We start from the raw sequence: 21666 nt of genomic DNA on the forward strand, positions 1-21666 counted from the left end.
CCTTAGAACTAAGGCTCTAACCTTAGAAAGTTCTTTGCTAGCTAGAGGTCCTTCCCTAGCTAGTGCCCTTAGAGTCCCTGGCCCCAAGAAAAGTATTTTCAGGGAGGCTGGGAGGCTCTTTTAGGAACTTGAAGAAATGTTGGTTTCAGCCAACAAGTAGTTTTAAGCGTCTCAAAGTTCAGTAAAAACAAGAGGGATGTTTTTAAAAGACCCTCTCTCAATCCAACCACCTTTGGGGAGACCCAGGGGAGGATACTAGGCCAGAAAACCACTGTTCCGGGCTAGGCAATGGATGAATAGGAATTTACACCCATACAAAATCATGGTGAGAGGGGGGGGCAAAACAGGCATGTGTTCTCATATACTGTAATCTGATGCACTCAGGGACCATCGCAGAAGCTCCTGAAATCACTGCACCTTTTGGATCTGTGCCTTGGTGCCGTTGGAGGAAGCCCATGTGTTGCAGGTGCTCAGGTCTCTTCAGGTGTCAGGTTCTCGAGTCTGGCTATTTTGAGGTTTGGTGCTCCAATGGAACGGGTTCTCGACAGCTGGACACTCAGGACACACCGGCTTTGGTACCACCACTTCTGCAATAACCTCAGGAGGTGAGCAGCGATGGCCACTTGAACAAAAGGCGAACCCTGTGATGAGAAAAAAGAAGCTGGCCCTGCAAGGATCCTCTTCGTAGTGGAGAGCTGCAACTTTAGGGAAATGCTTTTTGTTCTATAAGCCGAGGATCTGCAGAGTCCCATGGCTCAACTCGGGATGGGGACCAATGCAATGATGTAGCCCAGAAGGCCATTTAGCAAGCCCACAAGATGGTTCTGGGACTGTTCTGAGCACTTTCAGTGGCTGGATCTTTGAAAAGAGGTCGGGGCTGGTTGTTCCAACTGGACCAGGGATTGAAGCCCTAATGAAGGTCTTCTTGAGATCTGCAAAGAGACAGGGCATTGCTGGGCATGAGAAGTAAGGGCTGATGACGATCTCCCAAAGACAAATTATGGGTCTTCAGAAGCCGTTCTCCTTCATAGGGTTTGCGGCTCCAGCAATGATCTGAAGAGCGGCTATAAGAGTCCTCCTTTATCCAGGATCTGGGCTGACTTGCCCCCAAGCCCACCAATGGCAAGGATCTGCACCATTGAAATTGGCAGGGGCTGTCCAATAGCCAAAGCATCGACCCAGTAACAGGCAACTGGCAAGGATGTGGACTGGCCCCAGACAGACTGAGCACCCACAATTCGGGCACACACACACACACACAGACCGCCACTTTGCCCGTGAAAGTTGGAGCTTGCCCTTGGAAAGGGTTTACCATGTATGGAAAATCTGCCCACTCCGGTGCTGGAAGGTCAAAAGACAAGATGGCCAAAAGGACAGGTGAAAATCTCATGACACAGCCCTTTTAGAGTACATGGTTCTCTATGTGGCATTAAGTGGTAAAATTAAAACATGTACGAGACCACAAAAAAGAAAACACTGTAAAAGTAGCCAAAGCTACCAGCCCATCCTGGAGAAATCATGAAAATAACCAAAAAGTAGTTAAAAACAACGTTACAGGGACACAAAGTTCTTCTAGCGCACCTCACTGAAGGTGTTGTTTAACCCCAGGCCCAAATGGTGCCCTTTTAGGTATGAGGTTATAGATAGGCATAGGGCATAGTGTTAGTGGGGTTGTTAAAGGATAAGCTAGGAGAAAAGAAAAACAGACACATTCAAGGGTTTTAAACAATTCGTTATTAAAATGTAAGTGTTTTGACAGAGTTTATTGGACTTAGCTGATTGTACTAAAGTTTCCCCATCACAGGGACATATTGAACCTTTGGACTGATGACAATGGGCACGACACTCCTGGCAACAATAATCGACTTACCTGTGTGCAGATTTTAGGAGAGGATTTAAAAATAACACAGTTAAAAAACTGTTGGGAGAAGAGAGAGAACAGGGAAGGAGAGAAGCAAAGCTTGTGCCCCCTTACGAGGCCCTAACCTCAGACAGCCCCCGCAGGGCTCAAGAGAGCCTACTGGCCAAGGTGTGTTTGCCAGCTGCAGCCTGGCAGTGTGCAACCCACCGGCTACATGTTGGGCGCAGCCCGGGTGAAATATAAGTTTGGTTCCAGAGCTGCGTCACAATGAACATGCCCAGAACCAGGGCATGGCTCAAGGTCTATACGGACCGCACGAGGGCCAACCGGGCTGGCTGATGAAGAGCAAAGCCCTGAGCCGCGCGAGGCCTCGGTGAAGAGGTGCCCAGCCTGGTGTTATGTCATTGCGGAATCCTCAGGCAAGTGGCTTAAACTGGGAGGCATACTTCTGGCCTGGGGTCCAGACCATGTAGACCACAAGAGATAAGTCCCAGGCTGCATAGCACGTGGCATGGTGAAGATCGAGTGGCCGACTGGGGGAAGTCCACCCGGGAGCTGGGCCTATGAAAGATAAAGAACAAATGCACTACGATGGAGGAAAATAATAAATGGCACTGTCATGGAGGAAGAAATGATCATTACACCGCCACAAAGGAAATTTGGGCTGCTTTAGCCCCATCAGACATAATGACACTGCCACAGAGGAAAATGGGTTGGTAGTAACAGTCATGCAATGCTCCACAATGGCATATTATTGAACCTGTGAAAGCCACCTGTGGCAGAGCGGGAGCTGCACCGGCAGAGTCATAGCGCTCAAGTGCTGGAAGGTACTGTTCATTGAACTGTTGTATCTAGACAATGACTGACACATCAGGCCTTAAACTAACACGCAAGAGTAGACCGCAGTTGCCACTGTTATTTTTTTTTTAAAGGAAGGTGTTGTGGGAAAAAAGGGGAAGCATTGCAAAGAAGGGGGAAGACCAGAGGAAGAGGTGTTTAGGAACCCGTTCAATGTTCATGAGGTGCAGAGTTTGTCTGAAAAGGGTATCCTTTACCCTCAGTAGTAAAGGGGCCAACAGCATGTGGGATATTGAAGGGAGCGAACCGTGTTATGACAAATGGTTTATGCATTCTGTTATGTTTTATAATATAAGCGCCAACAAGGGCTAACCCCCTCCCTCCTGGTGTGCTGTGCCTTATTTGTTATCTAGAACTCAGGTGTGTGGCCTATCTCCTGCCCCTAACTTCGCTTACATTGCAGGTTACTCAGCGCACTGTCCTCGCCAGCTGATTTGGGAGGGTCGAGTGGTTCCAGTGTGGTACATTTCTGGCTCGGAGAAAACAATTGGATGCGCTCCCCCGGACCAGGTCCAGATAATTAGGGGCTACAGATGTGTGAAGGAAAAATAAACAAAAAACTTTACAATGGAAAACAGAGTTACCCTGCACTGATAGCGACTGGGACTGATCAGTATCCCCAAAACAGATGAGCTTAGCGTAGAAAAAGGCTTAGCTTACCTCCAAAAGTCATTAAAGGTTCAAAACAATACCAAAAAGAAGAGAGCCCCTGATGTCTTAGAGAGGGAAAGCAGCAAAAAGTAAAATCTTTCTTAACAATACAGCACTAAGGGGAGCTATACAGAATTCCTGCCCCACAGCATGGGGTAGGGCACTACATCTCGGAATGCCCATTGCTTCCACTTCAATATCTCTCAATACCCTATATACAGTACTGAGTAAAGAAATAAATATATCACTGATCCACCACATAGGGTGGGGCATGAGGCTCCAGGAGGTTCTTTCACCCACATTGAATGAAACCCAATATGAAGCCCTAAAGCAGCACAGAGATCCTTCGGGGTGGAGAGCTCACGAAATAAGTGCTTGCTTCAGACATTGGGCAGCCTGCAATTTACTAGTTTGAATCGCGCAACTAGGCCTACTCTGCCATTCATCCTTCCGAGGTTGATAAAGTAAGCATCATTAAATTGAATAACAAGAACAGCTGTTGTTATAGTGCTTAGAAGTGGCAGGAATTTGCCATGAAAAGATATAAAAGGATTCAAATTATTAGTATTATCCCAGACTCTACTAGCACGGGGGCACGATATGAAACTCAAGGAGGTGGCCCTTTAGATCTACGGTCAATAATACCTAATAAAAAGCACTGAATTAAACAGTACAGAGAACACCGCCCTACAGCAAGGGGTGGGGCATGAGGGATGACAAGATCGCTGCCAGTTCAACATCCTTAATACCTGAAATATAACACTAATGACAGCAGCACAGAAGTCACTGAGGGGGCGAGACATGAGAGTTCAGGGGGTCCTGTGGCTCCTCATCCTTTTGTGCCCCCACACAACTCAGAATTCAATAGCAAAGACATCACCTCACCCTGTCAGGAGCTGTGCCCTGAAGGAATGTGAGATCCCCAGAGCTATACCTACTATTTTACTATTGTTTTAAGGATTCTGTAACATTTGGCTCTCCAGATGTCTTGCACTATAGCTCCCATCACCCCTAGCCACCATATTCAATGGTGAGGTATTGTTGCAAGTCGTAGACTGGAATATCAGGAGAGCCACAGGTTGCAGATCCCTGGTTTAAAGCAACAACTCTGTCTGAACAGAATCAATCCTAGGATCCAACCCTACCACTAATAACAAAGGAAGCAAACTTAGCCCAGGAAAATATTATTTCCCCCCTTTTCTTGGCTTGTGGTGGCTGGCTCCGGACTGCCACACATTTGTATCTTTGGTTCTCTCTTTCTCTGAGTGTGCAGTATTTGTATTTATATTTATTATAGAAGCAGGATGTACTTTCGAACAGAAATGACATACAGAGTGGACAGAAACATGGGGCTTAGGATGTTCCTGGATAGGGCGCCCATTGAAGCGAGGTAAACAGATTATGGAGGTAAGACTGTAATCACCTGGAGGGCGCAGGACCATCACCTCCCTGTTCTCCCAAAGCAACTCCCACCAGTTCCAAAAGCAGTACATTACACACTCTGCTTTGAAACTGGTGATATCACAGCATATCTCCCCCCTACAACAATGTGCACAACAACTTGTACATACAAAGTGATACCAAAAAACAATGTGAACTAAACAACATGGACAAACATATCTCAATTTGGTAATTAAACATTCTACCTCATGGTTACAACACAGTTAACATTAAAATGATAAATACCTATTTACACTCCCCAATGACAAACCCAACAAACACAATTGAAGATATTCCATCCCAATCTAATGTACTCAAGAGAGAACATAATCTTGATGCCAGTTCGGCTGAGACTTCTCTCGCGAGCTTGTTGTCTTGACATCACTTCCACTCGCCACACTTAACTTTGCCTATCTGCTACTTCATCCCTCGACACTAATCTTCCAATTGACCAAACCTCTTCACCCACCACAATCACCACACCATTCCTTATTGCAGTAATCTTCTTGGGACTAAGACATTCGCTATCTTGGCCTTTCTGCCCCACTCTGGTATTCAAAATGAACGCTGAATCACCTACAGCCTATTCCCTCACTGTAACCTTTTCTCATAATCAAGCACTTTCTAACGTAGCACAGCTAGCCAGTTGAAGCCCTCCATTGACAAACCGATTCATCCATTCCACTAACCCATTGGCCCTAGGGTGGTAAAGTGTGGTGTGCATGTGTTTTTAATGGAATACTCCACCAAAACGTTCTCAACAACTGAACAAAATTGTGCGCCATTGTCAGTTATAATTTCCTTGGGAAATCCCTCTCTGAAAAACACTTCCTCGAAAAACGTGGAAATCTCCACAGTAGTTGCCTCTTTCATACTTTTCCATTCAACCCATTTGTACTAGTAATCAACCATAACAGAAATATACTTGCAACTCCAACCTAGTCCTTGTATGGGCCCCATTACAACTACTGCCACTTTGACACGTGGCTGGGATGGAACATTAACTGGAATTAGGGGTGTCTGTCTAACAACCTTGCATTTATCACTGCTGGCACATGCCACACACACCCTGGCCATCCTCTCTACACAACTATCCATGGAAGGCCACTAATAACTCTTTCTTAATCTTCTCTTAGTACCATGTATGACCTTGATGAGCCAAAACCACCAACTTTATTTCAGTCCTTCAGGACATATAATCTTGACTCCCTTCCTAAACCTCCCTTTAATGATAGTAAACCCATCCTTAACTTCAAACCAAATATCAAACTCCCTACCTAAGGTTGCTTTTTCAGGCCAACCAGACACAGCCCATTCTTTGACGCATCTCAAGATCTCATAACTCTCTTCAGCCAAATCCCATTCCGACACACAGACTGCTTCTTTATCAACACTCGCTACAACCACTTCTTCAGTTACTTCTTCCTCTCCAGGTACTTCTGTGTCCAACGGAAGATGCAACAATGAGCCACTGCATTATTTCCCCCTGCAAGTAACATACCTGGAAATAAAATGACTGCAATCCTAGCAACCCTTTTGAAATCCTTGGTGATACATTCCTCCAACCTACACTTGAAAACATTTCAATCAGAGATTTATGATCAGACCTCACTTTAAAGTGTTGACCCCACAGAAAGAACTAAAAAGACAGGACCAACCAATATTATAATAATAATAATAATAATAATAATAATAATTTGGCATTTATATAGCGCTATGAACCCTCAGGTATATGAGCGCTGCTTATTATTACCCACGGTGTGCGGTGCTCATTTATCGACCTCGGAAGGATGAAAGGCTGAGTTTGGCCCCGCTGGGATTCGAACCTGCGTTAGCAGGCTCTGCACGGATGTCAAAGCGAGCGCTCTACTCGCTGTGCCACTTGACCGGCTAAATATACAACCAACGCCTCCATCTTAACCACCAAGTAATTCCACTTAGCCCACTTCAACGGCCTAGAAGCAAAAGCCACTGGATGCTCCACTTCACTGTTTGTACATTGGAACAGGGTAGACCCCAAACCCAGTACACTTGCATCTATTGTTACACTCGCTACATCCACTTCTTCAGTTACTTTTTCCTCCCCAGGTACCCCTGTGTCCAACGGAAGACGTGACAGTCAATCAGCCACCACAGTCGTTCCCTCTGGCAAGTACCATATCTGGAAATCAAACAAATACAACCATAGAAACCATCTTGAAATCCTTGGTGATTCATTCCTCCAACCAACACTTGAAAACATTGGAATCAGTGGTTTGTGATCAGACCTCACTGTATAGTGTTGACCTCCACATAAAGAACTAAAAAGACAGGCTCAACCAATATACAACCAATGCCTCCTTCTCAACCACCAAGTAATTCCTCTCGGCCCCCTTGAAAGGCCTAGAAGCAAAAGCCACCAGATGCTCCCCTTGGTACATTTGGAGAAGGTAGCCCCCAAACCCAGTCCACTCGCATCTACCGTTAAGATGGTGCTACCTCTCGAAAGGAATTTCCCTAGACAAGGTGCACTCACAATGCCCTCTTATCTGTACAAATGTCTGTCACATACCTCAGACTATTCAAATTGTGACCCCTTTTTTAAAAGAGGCCGAAACAGTGTCGGCTTGATTGCAAAATCCTCCACAAACATGTGATAATACTCAGCTAAACCCCAAAAGGATCTAAACTGCTCCTTATCTCCAGGAGCCAGTGCATTTTTTATGTCATCAACCAAACTTAACTTAGGACTAATTCCCTTGGAAGACATCCTATGGCCCAAAACTACTTCCACAGCACACATTTTACACTTGCTCGTTTGAACAGTCAATCCAGCAGCCTTTAAGTCTCTTTAAAACATTCCTATACATGCAATCATCTCAACATGCAAAGCATACACTAAAACAACATCCTGAAACACCAGAGTGTTGGACATTCCTTCGATTACTTTCTCCATCAGCCTTTGGAAAAATGAGGCGGCAGATGCCAGTCCAAAAAGCCTTCTGCAAAACTTAAATGCACCGTCTGGCGTTATGAACAACATTACATGTTGACACTCTTGGGATAATGGAGCCTGATGATACACAGCCGACAGATCCATAACAGTGAAAAATGTGGCCTCACCCAAGGTCGATGATACATCTGATATAATGGGCAACAGATGTCTGTCCACCAATATGCTTCTATTTAAATCTCTTAGATCTACACACACCCCGAGTTTGCGGTTTCTTTTGGTGACAAGAACCACAGTCGATAGCCATTCTGAAATCTCAATCCTTTCAATTATCCCCTTCTGAAGCATACTGTTGAGCTCTTCCCTTAGGCTCTACCTCATGTGATGAGGCACAGACCTCACTTCATGTACAATTGGGTTGGCTTTGTCTTTTAGTCAAATGTGATCTGCAAAATCCTTTAGTTCTCCCAACTCTTCCGAAAATAACTCTGGGAATTATCTGGCCCATTTGTCCTCCAGCTCAGCCAGTTACTGGTTCCTTCAATCACACCTATATGCAAATTCTCAACTCTGCTTGCTCATCGCATCCAAGCAAAGAAGATCCTTTATTAGCCACATAAATCCATGCCCAGCACCTTCTTCCCTTGTACTCTATCACTGCCTCAAATTTGCCAAATAAGTCTGTTTTCACTTGACGTAGGCATATGGCATGATGTTGTGTTCCTTCAGTTCACTTAGGCTTCTTCCACACACTTCTACATAGTTCTTGGCCAATACAATGTTACACGAGGACGCACTATCCACTTTGATAGACATGACATTGTCATTTACGACATTGTCATTTACCGTGAAACTATCTATAGGGACCTTTCTTTTTCCGGCGAGGGCCATTATTTCAAATAAGTGTGTCCTTTGATTCTGCACAATAGGTTGTATCTCCTGTTCCTACCTCTCACTGATAGAGATACTTTCTACATTGCTTACTGTATTCTCCTTGCAAATGCATGCAAAATGCCCCGCTTTAACATTTTAGAGAAGCTACACTCTTCGCCTGACAAAATTAGTTTGTTGCTACATGTCTATTGCTACCACATCTGAGACCTTTCGTCTCCCCACGTAGATCCCACTCCACTCAATTAAGAACGGCAAGATGGAGCGAGGGAACAGAGAACATCGCCCCCCGGAACATACCGGACCACACAGTGAGCAATTTAAAACCACCATCACACACCAATCCTGCCACCAACCACTCAACCCCTCCATCTGGCCAAACAATGTAACACCTCAAACTTGCGCGTCCCCAGCCTCGGCGCAGCAAGGGCAGCTGTGGCCAAACCCCCAAGCTCCACAGCCCCTCCCACCCTCACCCACACCTCTTGGACTGCCCACAAATCATCAAAGTCACTTTATGCCCCTCCTAGCATCACCATTCTCCAGCCCAGATCGCAAACACTATCACCACACTATAGGACCCAAACCTCCCCACCCACACCCAATCTGCTCCAAGCCATATTCCCCTCTTCCCCATTCCTGTTGTTCCATTCTCACCACAGCGTAACTCCCCACATCACCCTGCTCCACCGTCCCCTCTGTCCCCCTCACTTCATCCCCCCCCCCCAACACTCACAACCCTACCCACCCAGCATCTACAAGGACACCCCAACAACTATCCTGCATACTCATCAACGCCAGGTCAGTATCCAAAAATACATTTCACATCTCTGACCTCATCACAGAAGAAAACCCAGGCATTCTTTTCTTCACTGAGACCTGGTTTGGTGACAACTACGAGCCCATCGCGCATTAGGCCTTCCACCCGGCTACAACCTTACGGTCCGGAATAGATCGCAAAGGGGGAGGGCTAGCGGTACTACACGAACAGCAATCCCCACTAATAATTAAGGACACCTCAACTAACACCACAAACTACAAATCTCATGGTAAAACTGCAACTCTCACCCTCCACCTCACACAGCTTCCTACTCATCTACAGACCGCCCATGGCTACAACAAATACTTTGCAGACACACTTGGTGAAGCACTGGTCACTAACCTCATCCTAGGGGGTTTGAACATATGGTTCAACTCACCCTCAAGCCCTATGACCCGATCACTCACAGACAATCTAGAATCACTCAACCTGACACAATACATCGCCACATCCACGCACACGGGAGGTCACACCCTTGATGCGATCTTCAGCACGACAAACATATCTACCCAGCCCCCCCACCCCCTATCATGGACTGATCACTCAGCAATGTTCTTCTCCATACCACGGAGCACAGCGACTGGTAGTCAAGGACACACTCGGCCAACACCAATCACCTCCCCTCTCATTCCACTATGGAATAAAGTCATAATCTCCCCAGATCTAGCACACTCACTCCTCAACTCTCTTGATACACTTTCCCTCCAGGAAGGACCTCCAGTGATTGAAAACCTTCAACCTCTGGCTTACAAATGCCTTCACAACCCTCACTCCAACTTAACTGACTTCTCAGAGATCGGGAGCAACACCCAGGTGGGTCTCCGCCAAACTCAAATCACCAGAAACCCTCAAGCACTGTCTGGAACGGACCTCAAGAACCGACCCCACAGCCCAGAAAAAAACAACCAGAACATACAGACTGCCAATCATGAAAAGCAAGAAAACATTCTATGGGAACAGAATCCTAAATGCTCAAAACCCGAGCAAAGAGCTACACAGAATCATATCCAAAGTCAAATCCCTGGATGCTCAAACCACCCCCCACCAGTCTCCCAAGCCCTATGTGACACCTTATCACTGCTCTTCCAGAATGCCGCCAATGACAGACACATCGCCATCATCTCTAAATTGGAACACGTGCCGGCGCCCCCAACCCACCCACAGACTGACTCTCTTCAAACCCCCCATACAAATCTTCGACTCTTTCTCTCCCCTTTTACACCAGGAGTTCTAATTGCGCGTTACAGATAGCCACCCTTCAGGCTCCCCGGAGGACCCCTGCCCACCCATACTCCTCCAAAATATCCTAGCCTCCACCTGTGCAGGTAGTATCGCACGCTCAATCCTCAACCACTCACTCACATCAAAATCCGCTCCAGAAGCCCCAAAAACCTCTTACATCACACCCATTCTCAAAAAACCAACACACGACCCACTCCTCTGTCATGATGCCTACCTCCAAGGAGCTGAGTCCGACCCAGCAACCCCAGAGGCAGGCATCATTTCCCCCCCCCAGGGAAGTGCCAGCGGGCCCAAGCTGGGGCCCTTTGGACACAGTCCTGGCGCCTTAGGCGCCAGGCTCATGTTGGACCCCTGTCCTGGTGCCTTAGGCGCCAGGCTCATAAAGCTAGACATGTGTTCAAGTGTTTCAATGTGCACTTACCTGATGCAGACCATGCTGCTACATCCAGGCCCTCTTGAGGCCTGAATGGAACTACTTTACCTGTGGGACTACTTTCCACCTGGGTGTGGTCAGGGAAGGATACATACCTGATCGGTGGAAGGATACATACCTGGAACTTCTTCCAAAGCTATTTAAACCACGCCCGATCAGCAACTCTTGCTTCGCGTTGTTCTGCTCCTCGCAGCTGGACGCTCACCGTGTCAGCTCCTGCATCTGGACTTCAGCCACGCCTGCCAGCATCCTGGGTCACCTGCAAAGGGAGATAAGAGAGAATTGGGGAGAAAGAAGACCTTACCTGGTAAAGCTGTATCACGGAGACATCACACCGACGATCCTGAAAGGGAAGACATCATTTTTAAAAGCATTTCGTTTCGATCGCTGCAGCGCTGCATTTCACTCACCTTTCCTGGGCACCTCCATCTTCAGCAGCGATCATCCGGATCCGCAGCCACTTCCCAGTGCCTAGAGAGAAAAAGACAAGAACACAAGGTGAGAGAAGGAAGGGAATAGGAAAAGCTCAGTTTCCTTCTAAGACTTACCAGTTGGGTCATTCCCATTTCATTTCGGGTCCTGCCGCTTCCTGGCATTCCGGACCCCGGCCCCTATGGGGAAAAAAGACAAAGACATTGAATGAGCGAATGCAAAGACATTACCCGAACGCTCATCCAGAACTTACCTGTCATTTATTGGAACTGCACGTTTCACTTCGGGTCGGCGCCATATCTCCGGCATTCCAAACCCCGGCCCCTAAGGGGAAAAAGACATAAGCGTTAGCGCTTGCTGCAATAAGACAATGAACATTATTATTAAGCTTGAACTTTTGAACTTGCAACAGAACTCTTACAGCGCCTTACCTGAATAGTCAAGCTTATTGAACTTCCATCAAACCTCAATCCAGTGAAGTAACTGGGTTTCAACGCGCCCCTGCATCAGAAGCAGGATGGAGAACTCATCCTTCCAGACCCTAAGGTGAGACTTCATGGGGAATCGTGGAAGGGTATCATGGAGGGTTGGAAGGAAGTGGGAGGCTTGAGCATTATTCCGTCAGTAGGTAATACTCCCTTTTCACGCACAGGGGAATATTCCTACAAGCCAGAGAAGCCAGAGTAGAGGGGCCCTACCTGTCCATCTTCAGAGTCCTGCGCTTCACCATTGAAGAAGCATCAGCACTCGAAGCCAGACCTGCGCCTCCGTTGGAATCAGGTGAGCGTGACATCCTCCCCCAGAACTACAGGCCAATCTCCAACACACGCTTAATAACCAAACTCATGGACCGCGCAGCATACAAGCAGCTTGGCCTTTTCACCGAAGCCAACAACCTCCTAGACCCTGCACAGTCGGGTTTCAGGCCATTCAGGGGAACAGAATGCTCTCTAGTTTCCGTCTGGGACGACCTAAACAGCCGATGCAGAAGGCCGTGCTGTACTCATCCTACTGGACCCCTCTGCAGCCTTCGATACCATTGATCACACTATCCTACTAGATAGGCTACAAATACTAGGAATCGGAAACACAGCCCTTTCCTGGATCACTTCTTTCGTCACTAACCGCTCACAAATCATGCACCTCGACCAGTTCACATCCACCTCGCGACCAGTAAGAAAAGGTGTCCCACAAGGAGCATCCCTATGTTCCCTAATCTTCAACTTCTACCTAAAACCCCTGCCCGCAATCATCAGCTCATACACTTTTACTTGCTACAACTACGCAGATCATCCTTAAAATTCCAAATTCGCAAAGGCTCTGGCAGTCCAGACCGGTCGTCATGCCTCTTGGATATTGACTACTGGATGATGACCAACCAGCTCATCCTCAACCCTGGGAAAACTGAAATCCTAGTCTGTGGGAAAACAGCCCTCCTTCTGCGGAAAGTCTGAGGTCAAAAAGACCTACTACCAAAAGTCTGACATTTTTAGTCTGACCTTTTTTTTTACCCCTTCCCCAACCAATCCCGTGGCTCAGTCTCTAGGACCAGCTCCGGCAACTTCAAACGTGGTAAAAAACCTTAGGTGCATATTAGACACAGACTTATCCCTCACCAACACACCACCTCTGTATCGAAAACCTGTTTCTTCCACCTACGGAGTCGTCTTAGATATATTTTCCCTTACTTCACCTATTTGCACCACTTCTCGGCCATCAACTCCATCATACTGTCCCGCCTAGACTACGCAAACTGTCTCTACCTAGGCGCTCCAGCGTTTCAGCTAAGGAAACTCCAAAGAATACAAAACTTAACAGCACACCTGCTCATTAACCTACCCCCCAGAGAACACATCAGCACTACACTAAAAATCCTCCATTGGCTCCCGATTGGTCAGCGCACTACCTTTAAAGCCATGTGCATCACACACTGTGCCATCCACAACACAGGTCCGGAATTCCTTCAAGACAAAATCATGCCCTACCAGCCCTCAAGGAATCTCAAATCATGCACAGCATATCACCTTGTGATCCTACCTTACAACTCCTCCAGGATGGGCGGATCCACATTCTCCGTGCAAGCGCTGACTATCTGGAACTCCCTATCCCTACACATTTGCAGCACTGAAAATCACCTGAAATTTAGAAAGGCCCTAAATACCTGGCTCTTCCCATCAACCTCCTGAACTCCTCCCACTCTATAAAACTACACCGCTGAACCCAACATTCCTATACAACTATTACAGCACAGATGCTGACAGCGTTCGCAGCGGCTCACCTCGACAAACTGATGCCCCATGCACAACAACAGTCCTACCCGATAAATACTGCATGGAAGCCAGCAGCATTTGCTGTGGCACACCACAATCAACCTTACCCCTCCCCCAACTACAGCACAGATAACATTGCAATTCACATCGGCTCACCTTGACAAACTAACGCCCCATGCACAACACCCCTACCCGACAAATACACCAGGGAAGCCAGAAGCATTCGCTGAAACACACCGCAATAAACTTCACTCGCCCTCGCCCCTCATACTATCACTCCAGAGAGACCACGAATAAAGAGACCTGGCCCCCCCATACCGGACAAAGGACGCTGCACCTGAACTACATTAAAGCATACGGTACGTATACCTTACACCACGTCTGTGGACACAGGCCACAGGCACAGCCAAACATCCATGCACCGTAGAATGCAACTATGGCTATGCGAATGCGGTCTAGCAGCGCACATAACCTTCCTCACTGAAACACCTGATGTACCGCAACACCTCTGCACTAGCATACAGCGACTACCAAAAAAAAAGAAAATTCAGTATAGCTGGGCACACATCGAATCTTCAACAGTAGCACTCTATTCCAAAGTGCCAACAGTGCCCACCCACGTGCCTGACCTTGGGCTGCTTAGTGGATCCTAGCCAGCTACCTAAATACTATGCCGGCGGAATTGCACAAAAGCAGCTCTTAAACTAAATCCTTAGAATCTCCACCACATTGACTGCGGTCACCGAGGGCGTTCCAACCACAAAGCGCATTGCGGCCATACAAATGGGGAAAGAGTGCTATAGAAATAACCAAATACAATACAATTCTGCTTTGGAACTGGTGGCATCACAACAACGCCTTCACTAGAAGCATTGTTGAAATGGACAAGGTAGACTTGGTGATGAAGTGGTAATATAATAAAATACACAAGGGATATGCACAAGAGGACAACAGATAATCTGACATTACGAGAATAGGGCCAGTATTTAGATAGTTACAAAATTACATTGGGTAATTCTGTGTGACGAAAACAAGGAAGGTGGATTGGGTGGTCAGTTCAGATAAGAAGTAGGGGATGGGTATGTTGTGTTGTATCCTTCGAATCCTAACAGGCATAGTTTAAGTCTCATTTTGAATAATTCCCCTTATGAAATGCCTTTGATGGCTGAGGGAAGAGCAGTCTTATGATGGGGTGCAAGTGGAGAAAAGGAGCAGAATAGGGAGGAGGCACAGTGGACAGACAGGTTACAGAGCGGTGAGTTGAATGTTAGAGCAGAAGATTATAGTCAGATGTAGTCAGCAAGATAGTGGGGGGTGCAAGACCATGAATGGATGTAAAGAGGAGGACCAGGACCTTTTAGAGAGAGATTTTGCAGGGACAGAAATTTAGCAAGATGTTGGTGGGTAGCAGTGGGGAAGTCCTGGGCAGGTTGAAAAGTGAGTGTGTTGAGAACTTTGTTGAGAGGAGCGAAGGAGTAGAGGGGAAGACCAAGAAGTAGGTGCGTGCAGCAGTCCACTTTGTTAAAACACTAGAGTAGAGATTAGAGTTTCAATGGTGTTTAACATGAGGTACTGGAGGATTTTTCTAATGTTTAGGTGGTTGTGTCTGGCTGTGGCGACAGTGGCTGTGATAAATTGGAAGAGTTTCAAGTCACTGTCAAAGAGAACTCCAAGGATGCAAGCCATGCGTGAGAGGTCCAGGGGAATGGAGATAGAAGCGAGAGTGGGATTGGCATGTTAGGGGTGGAGAAAGGTACCTTTGAATACAGTTTAGATGATCCTTTTCGCTCTTCATCCTGTGATATCCTAAGCAACAGGGGCATTCCACTGAACAAAGTGGATCCACAGACCCATGCTACCCGAACCACCACTATCCTCCTGTCCCTAGGAGTCTCACCGTAACCTCCAGGCACCTCTCTGAATGGTATGCGATGTCCGCGAAGCCGCACCTGTGGGGCACGAAGAGAGCAAAAAAACATCAGATTTGTGAGGGAAACGACACCTTCCCCTGAGCGGACGACATGTGAATGAATATTTTCTCCATGCAGTATAAAGTGGTTTTAATATGGGCATAACTTCAATAGCAACATTTAGACTAGCATTACTTATGCTGTTGAATTTTTTCTTTTTTCTTACAATTGTGATGTTAATTTAATAGCAGAGCAGAGCTGGGAAAAATTGCCACACAACCATCGCAGACCTCACCACACAACCATTGCAGACCTCGCCACACAACCATCCCAGCCTTCGCCACACAACCATCGCATTCCTCGCCACACAACCATCGCATTCCTCGCCACACAACCATCGCATTCCTCGCCACACAACCATCGCATTCCTCGCCACACAACCATCGCATTCCTCGCCACACAACCATCCCATACCTCACCACACAACATCTTTATTTGTTTGCTTGTTCGGTGCTTATGCAGCAAGTAAAATACTGTTTCAAAGTGACCACAGGGCGAGCGGAGGGAACAAGGGAGTGAAATACATTGCAAAACTCAATAATTAATAAGAGCACTGGAGGCAAAAGGTGGAAGGACAAACCTACCATGCCTTGTGAGTATTCAGAAAGTGCAAGTGCAGTAAGAAAAAAAGGGCAGAGGGCATAAGTGCTGGGGAGTCCGGGCTAATGGGTGAACCACAGATGAAGTGCTTGGGTTGATGAGTGCTACATGGCCAGGAGCCACTTTAGGAGTAAGTGCGAACCTCCAAGACGGAAGGTGTGACAAGGCAAGTGCTGAGGGTAGACAGGGAGCTGGACAGATTGGGTTTGGGAGGTCAGGGGCCCCCGAGTATGAATAAGGGCCCCGGACATCAATCACAGCAACTGTGGTATTAGCAGAGAAGAGAAGAAGGGACGGAGGAGGTGAAGAGGTAGGTCTTGAGGAGCTTCCAGAATTCGAGGAAGTCCAGCTCGAGGCCTACCAACTATCAGTGGTTCCCCCTTCCTCCCGGGAGGGTATTATGTTTCTTGAACTTCCGTGTTCTGGGAATCCTTTGTCTATTGTTAAGCTGGTCAATGCTGCATGCTCCTTCCATCACCTGCCCTGGGCTCTGTGGTGGGGGTATGGAGTCTCCCACTAATTCAGTCTTCCCCCTCTGTATGTCATCCGATATCCTCATGTCCATTTGTGTCTCCAAAGTGCCAAGAGAGGTTTGATTGTTCTCCAGGCCTTGAACTCTCATCTATTAAGCCCATCCTCTGGTCCATTTTTTTCTAACCAGAGGCTCAATGCCTACTGCATACCCCCGATTTCCTCCAGCAAGGAAGCTATGTCCTTCTTGGTGGACACAGAGCCTCCTCCAAATTTCCAGGGGGTGGGTGTTTTCAGGCACGTACTCGTTGGGGGCGGGGGGGGCTTGGTACTGACATTTCTCTAGGGCATCCTCCAACTCATCCGTTTCCTAGCTCCCCAGGCCCACCGCCATCCCCCAAATGTAAGGCCGGATTGTTTCCCGGGCCGGTCCCTAGGAGCTGCTCTTGCCCACCACTGATCAGCCCTAGCGACAGTCCTCTCTTCGGTGTGCCTCCAAGGCCTTCTCACCTCAGTAGCCCCATCCCACCTTGCCTACTCGTCTCCCCTTACACTCACCAGCTAGGTCGAGGGGGTCGATCCGGTCACTGGTCACTATTCGCCTTGTTCCGGGGACTCCAATTTGTTCTCTGGGCTCTGTGTGGACCACCACTCCCCCACGTCAAGGCGCTCAAGCACTCTCACTCGTCGTCCCCCAGCACTCTCCAGTGGTAGGTATTCCGACCAGAAATTTTACTTGGAGCGATTATGCTCTGGACTCTTCTCCTGGGGGGCAAATGTCGGATACGCACTTTGGGGGTTAAATGGGGGTCTCAGTACCCCCTTTACGTCATTCAGTCCGAGAGCATGGAGATTAGTCAGCCTTCCTCCATGCGCCCCCTGGTGGGCACCCGTTAAAAGCACTTTTGAATGCCAAAACAAGTGCTTTAGAAAACCGAACAAACTGTTTAAGCCTTCAAAAGTGCTCATAACTCTCAGATACTTTTGAATACCGAACAAATTGAAGAGATAATATGCACTTTTGAATGCCGCACAGAGCAAAAGCAAGTTAGGAGTACTTGTAAATTGAACTAAAGCAAGCTAAAAGCGTTCAAGGAACTGCAGGTTAAGAGAAAACCTATTTTGGCAAGAGCCAGAAGGATACAGAAGGTGTAACAAAGTACATGGGGTCAACCAAGCCAAGGTAAAGTGTTGCAAGAGTTTGGCACTGATGAAACAGGCAAGCTTCAGTGGCAAAGGAAAGCAGTGGACAATTGTAGATGAAAAGCAGATAAGATGGGGTATCAGTTGCGTGACCTGTAATGGGTGGACTGTGTGGTCCGACAACTGCACCTAGACCCAGTGCCCCCCTTTATTTTTATTTTTTATTAGTTGTGTTTATCTAAGTAAATAGATTTTACAAGAGTTGTGCGTTGAAGTGTGTTCGAAAAGAGATTCAGAGGTATTACAGAGGCCAAACTGTGTTTCTGTGGGTGTGGCTCTTTTCTTTATTATCGGAAGAGAGAGGCAGCAGTGCTTTCGCTTGACAGTTTGTTACATTCTTCTAGTGCTGCTTGAAGGATCTTGGCTGTGGCGATTGTCCAAGATGTTTTGCCACCGCTGATTAGGGGCGGCCACCACTCCTCTTCTTCCGCAGAGGTGTATGTTTCAAGCACCGGTCGTAGGTATGCAAGTCATATTTCGGCCATCGCCTTGCAGGTGGTTAGTAGGTAACAAACTGATTCCGTTTGGTCACTTCTTTTGCACAGTCTACAAGTTTTTGATGCCGATTGGCCCTTTGATTTGAAGAATTTCATTGGTGTGCAGAAGATTGAGGCGCGCTCTCAGAAAGAATTGCCGTATGGGTTTGCTTGGGAATCTCTTGAGGATTTGGGGGATTTCTTTCAGTTTCTTTGCCTGGACTGGTAAATGTTCCAGGAGTTGGTTCTCGTTAGCTTTTTCCAGTGCTGTGATTCAGTCCAAGTCTGCCAATTTCTTTTTGACTTTACATGGGTTGGTGATTAGGTCATCCTCGGTACAGGCAATTTGGACGAGCTGTTTTATCATAGTCGCCCAGTTAGTTAGCATTTTACACTTGCCTGTGGTCATTTCCGCGTTTATCAGTTGGTATAGCGGAAGACTTTGAGGGAGGATCTTTTTCCTAAATAAGGAGATGTTGTTGAAGTCTACTGTGGCTTTAAGAGAGACAAGGCCCAACTCTCTCCTTATTGCTGACATTGCAGTGGATTTGGGAAGGTTCATCACCGATTTCCAAAAGTAGCCCTCTATTTTTTGCCAAAGGTTCTCCGGAACTGAGGACATGGCTTCGCCTCCATAGGGCAATGCTGGGACGACTTTAGCCTTGTAAAATTTGAGTCTCGGGATCAGGGAGAAGCGTTCAAATTTCTTTTCCAGAATTCGAGTCTGTGTTGTTAGTGATTTAGCTTTCGTCCACAGATGGTTTTGCATGCTAATTTCCGTCTTTGTGCTGTCGACGATAACACCCAGATATCTGATCTTGGTCACTGTTTCGATTTGGACCTTTTCAAGACTCCATTTGAAGGCGCTTGCTCTTTTCCAAGATAACATTTTTTGTTTTGGTCTTGTTAATCTCTAGATTTGATTGACTGATGTAGTCTGACAGGTGGTTTAATTGTCTGTGGAGACCGATCTGGGTTTGGTGAGTGTGATATCGTCAGCGTACACTAGGCGCGGAATGGGGGTGCCCCCTATTTTTGGAGGGAAAGCTCTAACAGTAGAGCAGGTGTGTTTAAAGTCTCCCATGAAGGCCACAAAGAGTGCTGGCGCAAGCGGGCAACCCTGCTTGACTTCTCTGCAAGTAGGTATTTCCCCCGATAGGGTTCCTTTGATGTTCAATTTTACTCGCATGGTTGTATCTGTGTGTACTGCTCTGATGGGGGCTAGAATGCTTTGCGGGCATTTCCAATGAAGGAGCTTTGACCGTAGTAGGTCTCGGTCAACGAGATCAAAAGCTTGAGTCAAGTCTATGAATGCCACAAAAAGTCTGGTGGAGCCTTCTAGGGTTTTACTTTTGGCTATGCTTAACAGCATAAATGTTTAATGTTTTAGATTAATTCTTTTTGAAGCCGGCTTTATGGAAAAGGCCCATGAAAGTATCCATAAAGAAGCTTGTGTTTTGCAACAGCCGCTTATGTGATTTTAAAGTCAAGAAAAAAACTTATCAAGAGAGCTGGGAAGTGTCCTAAGGAAAAGTATTGTTTTGAAAACCTGGGGAAATGGATTACAAGCCAGGAGCTAAAAGTTCAGAACTTTATTTCTAACGCTATTTCTTTTGATGCTGACGCCCCTACACATTGTATACGGTTAGTTGTGAGGGCAGGTATAGGATTTGGACACAGTCTGTTATTTGATTTGGACATTCTGACAGACTATCCTTAGTTTTCTTTAGGTAGGGAAATCCCACCTTAGCATAGGGCAATTTAGGTATTACTCCATCCTGCATTTTAAGTTAAATAAAACTTTTGAGTATGAATTTGAATTGGTTGTCTGTGTCTACTTCATGATGCATTAACATGGTACGAAGTTCCAGATGCAGAAAATACCCGAAATTTGTTTGAATGCAGTCAAGGCAAAGTACAAATTCAACACCCAATAAGAAGAATGTTTGAATGAAGACAAGGCAAAGTACAAAGGCAAACCCCAATCAAGTACAGATGTATGAGATGCCAGTGTGGGGGAATGTTTGAGCAAATGTTACCATAGACAGATATACCAAGCACCTTGTGGTTAAATGCTATTGTGGTATAGCCTAGGAACTGTGAAATGCATAAGAAGTCCTGGCAGGCGAGTACACCAGGCAGCTGAAATTGTATAAAGATTCCTGGAAGGGGAGTATACCAGGAGTTCTGCAAAGTTACAATAAACACAACAGAAAACCTGTTACAGAACCTACTGTTTAAACAAGAACTTTTGTGAGTCCAGTGAAGACACAAAGAAACTGTTAGCTAAAGAGACATTTTTGCCATCCTATTCAAGAATCCAGGGGAAAGGAACCACCCTGTGGATCTAAGGGTCTTTACCTTGGAGAACACTTTCATTGGAATCATTCTTATACTTTTGGTTTTTAGCACTTTTCCCAACATCAAGTTAGAGACATCTCCGTGCACCCCTTTGTTTTTTTGTTTATAGTGCGAGTGTCAGGATAGGACTTTTTGGACACAAGGACAGCTTTTTAGTTACTGACATCCTAACACAGACAGATCCTTAGTTTTTGTTTTCTAGGCAGGGAACTCCCTCTTTAGAATAGGGCCAGAGAGGCATTTTCCCCAATCCATTTTTATTTAATAAATGTCTTTAACCAAAAACATGAAAATTATGTGTCTGGCTTTCATTTCTGACTCCTCACAGAACTCTGACTTTGTCACGTTACTATGCTAACATGATATACAACCAGCACAGCCCTCATACATACAACCAACCATTCCATGACATTCAGCCATCCCAGCCCCCATCACCCAACTACAGCAGGTCTCACCAAAAACCCAACCAGGCCTTGTCACATGACCATTCCAATCCACGTCACACTTTGATTCCAGCCATCAACCATGCCTCCCTACTCAAACTCGTAAAGAGACTGTCAACCACCTTGGACTAATTTTCTCCCAGCTAGCAAGCCCAATGCCTTCCTTTGACATAAGTGGTACACCCTCCAAACAAACATCAACCTACAGAAAGAAATGGTTTATAACCCTTGACACCAAAGGGAACACCCATCAATAGCATCAGACTTCCTCCACCTGGGAAAATTAACCACTTGAGAGACAGGCGCAGCCAC

General features: G+C 46.6%; 1 protein-coding gene across 1 annotated transcript in view; it reads right to left on the reverse strand.

Annotated features, from left to right (window-relative positions):
• Nucleotides 1-21666, reverse strand: part of LOC138521228 (ciliated left-right organizer metallopeptidase-like) — a 579350-nt gene that overhangs the window by 465139 nt on the left and 92545 nt on the right. The window contains exon 3 of the mRNA XM_069633917.1: nucleotides 15728-15779. Within this exon, the coding sequence (XP_069490018.1) occupies nucleotides 15728-15779 (52 nt within the window). The remainder of the gene's footprint in view (nucleotides 1-15727; nucleotides 15780-21666) is intronic.

The sequence above is a fragment of the Ambystoma mexicanum genome, chromosome 13, assembly GCF_040938575.1.
Source record: "Ambystoma mexicanum isolate Mex_15411 chromosome 13, UKY_AmexF1_1, whole genome shotgun sequence".
In the NCBI taxonomy this organism is placed as follows: Eukaryota; Metazoa; Chordata; class Amphibia; order Caudata; family Ambystomatidae; genus Ambystoma; species Ambystoma mexicanum.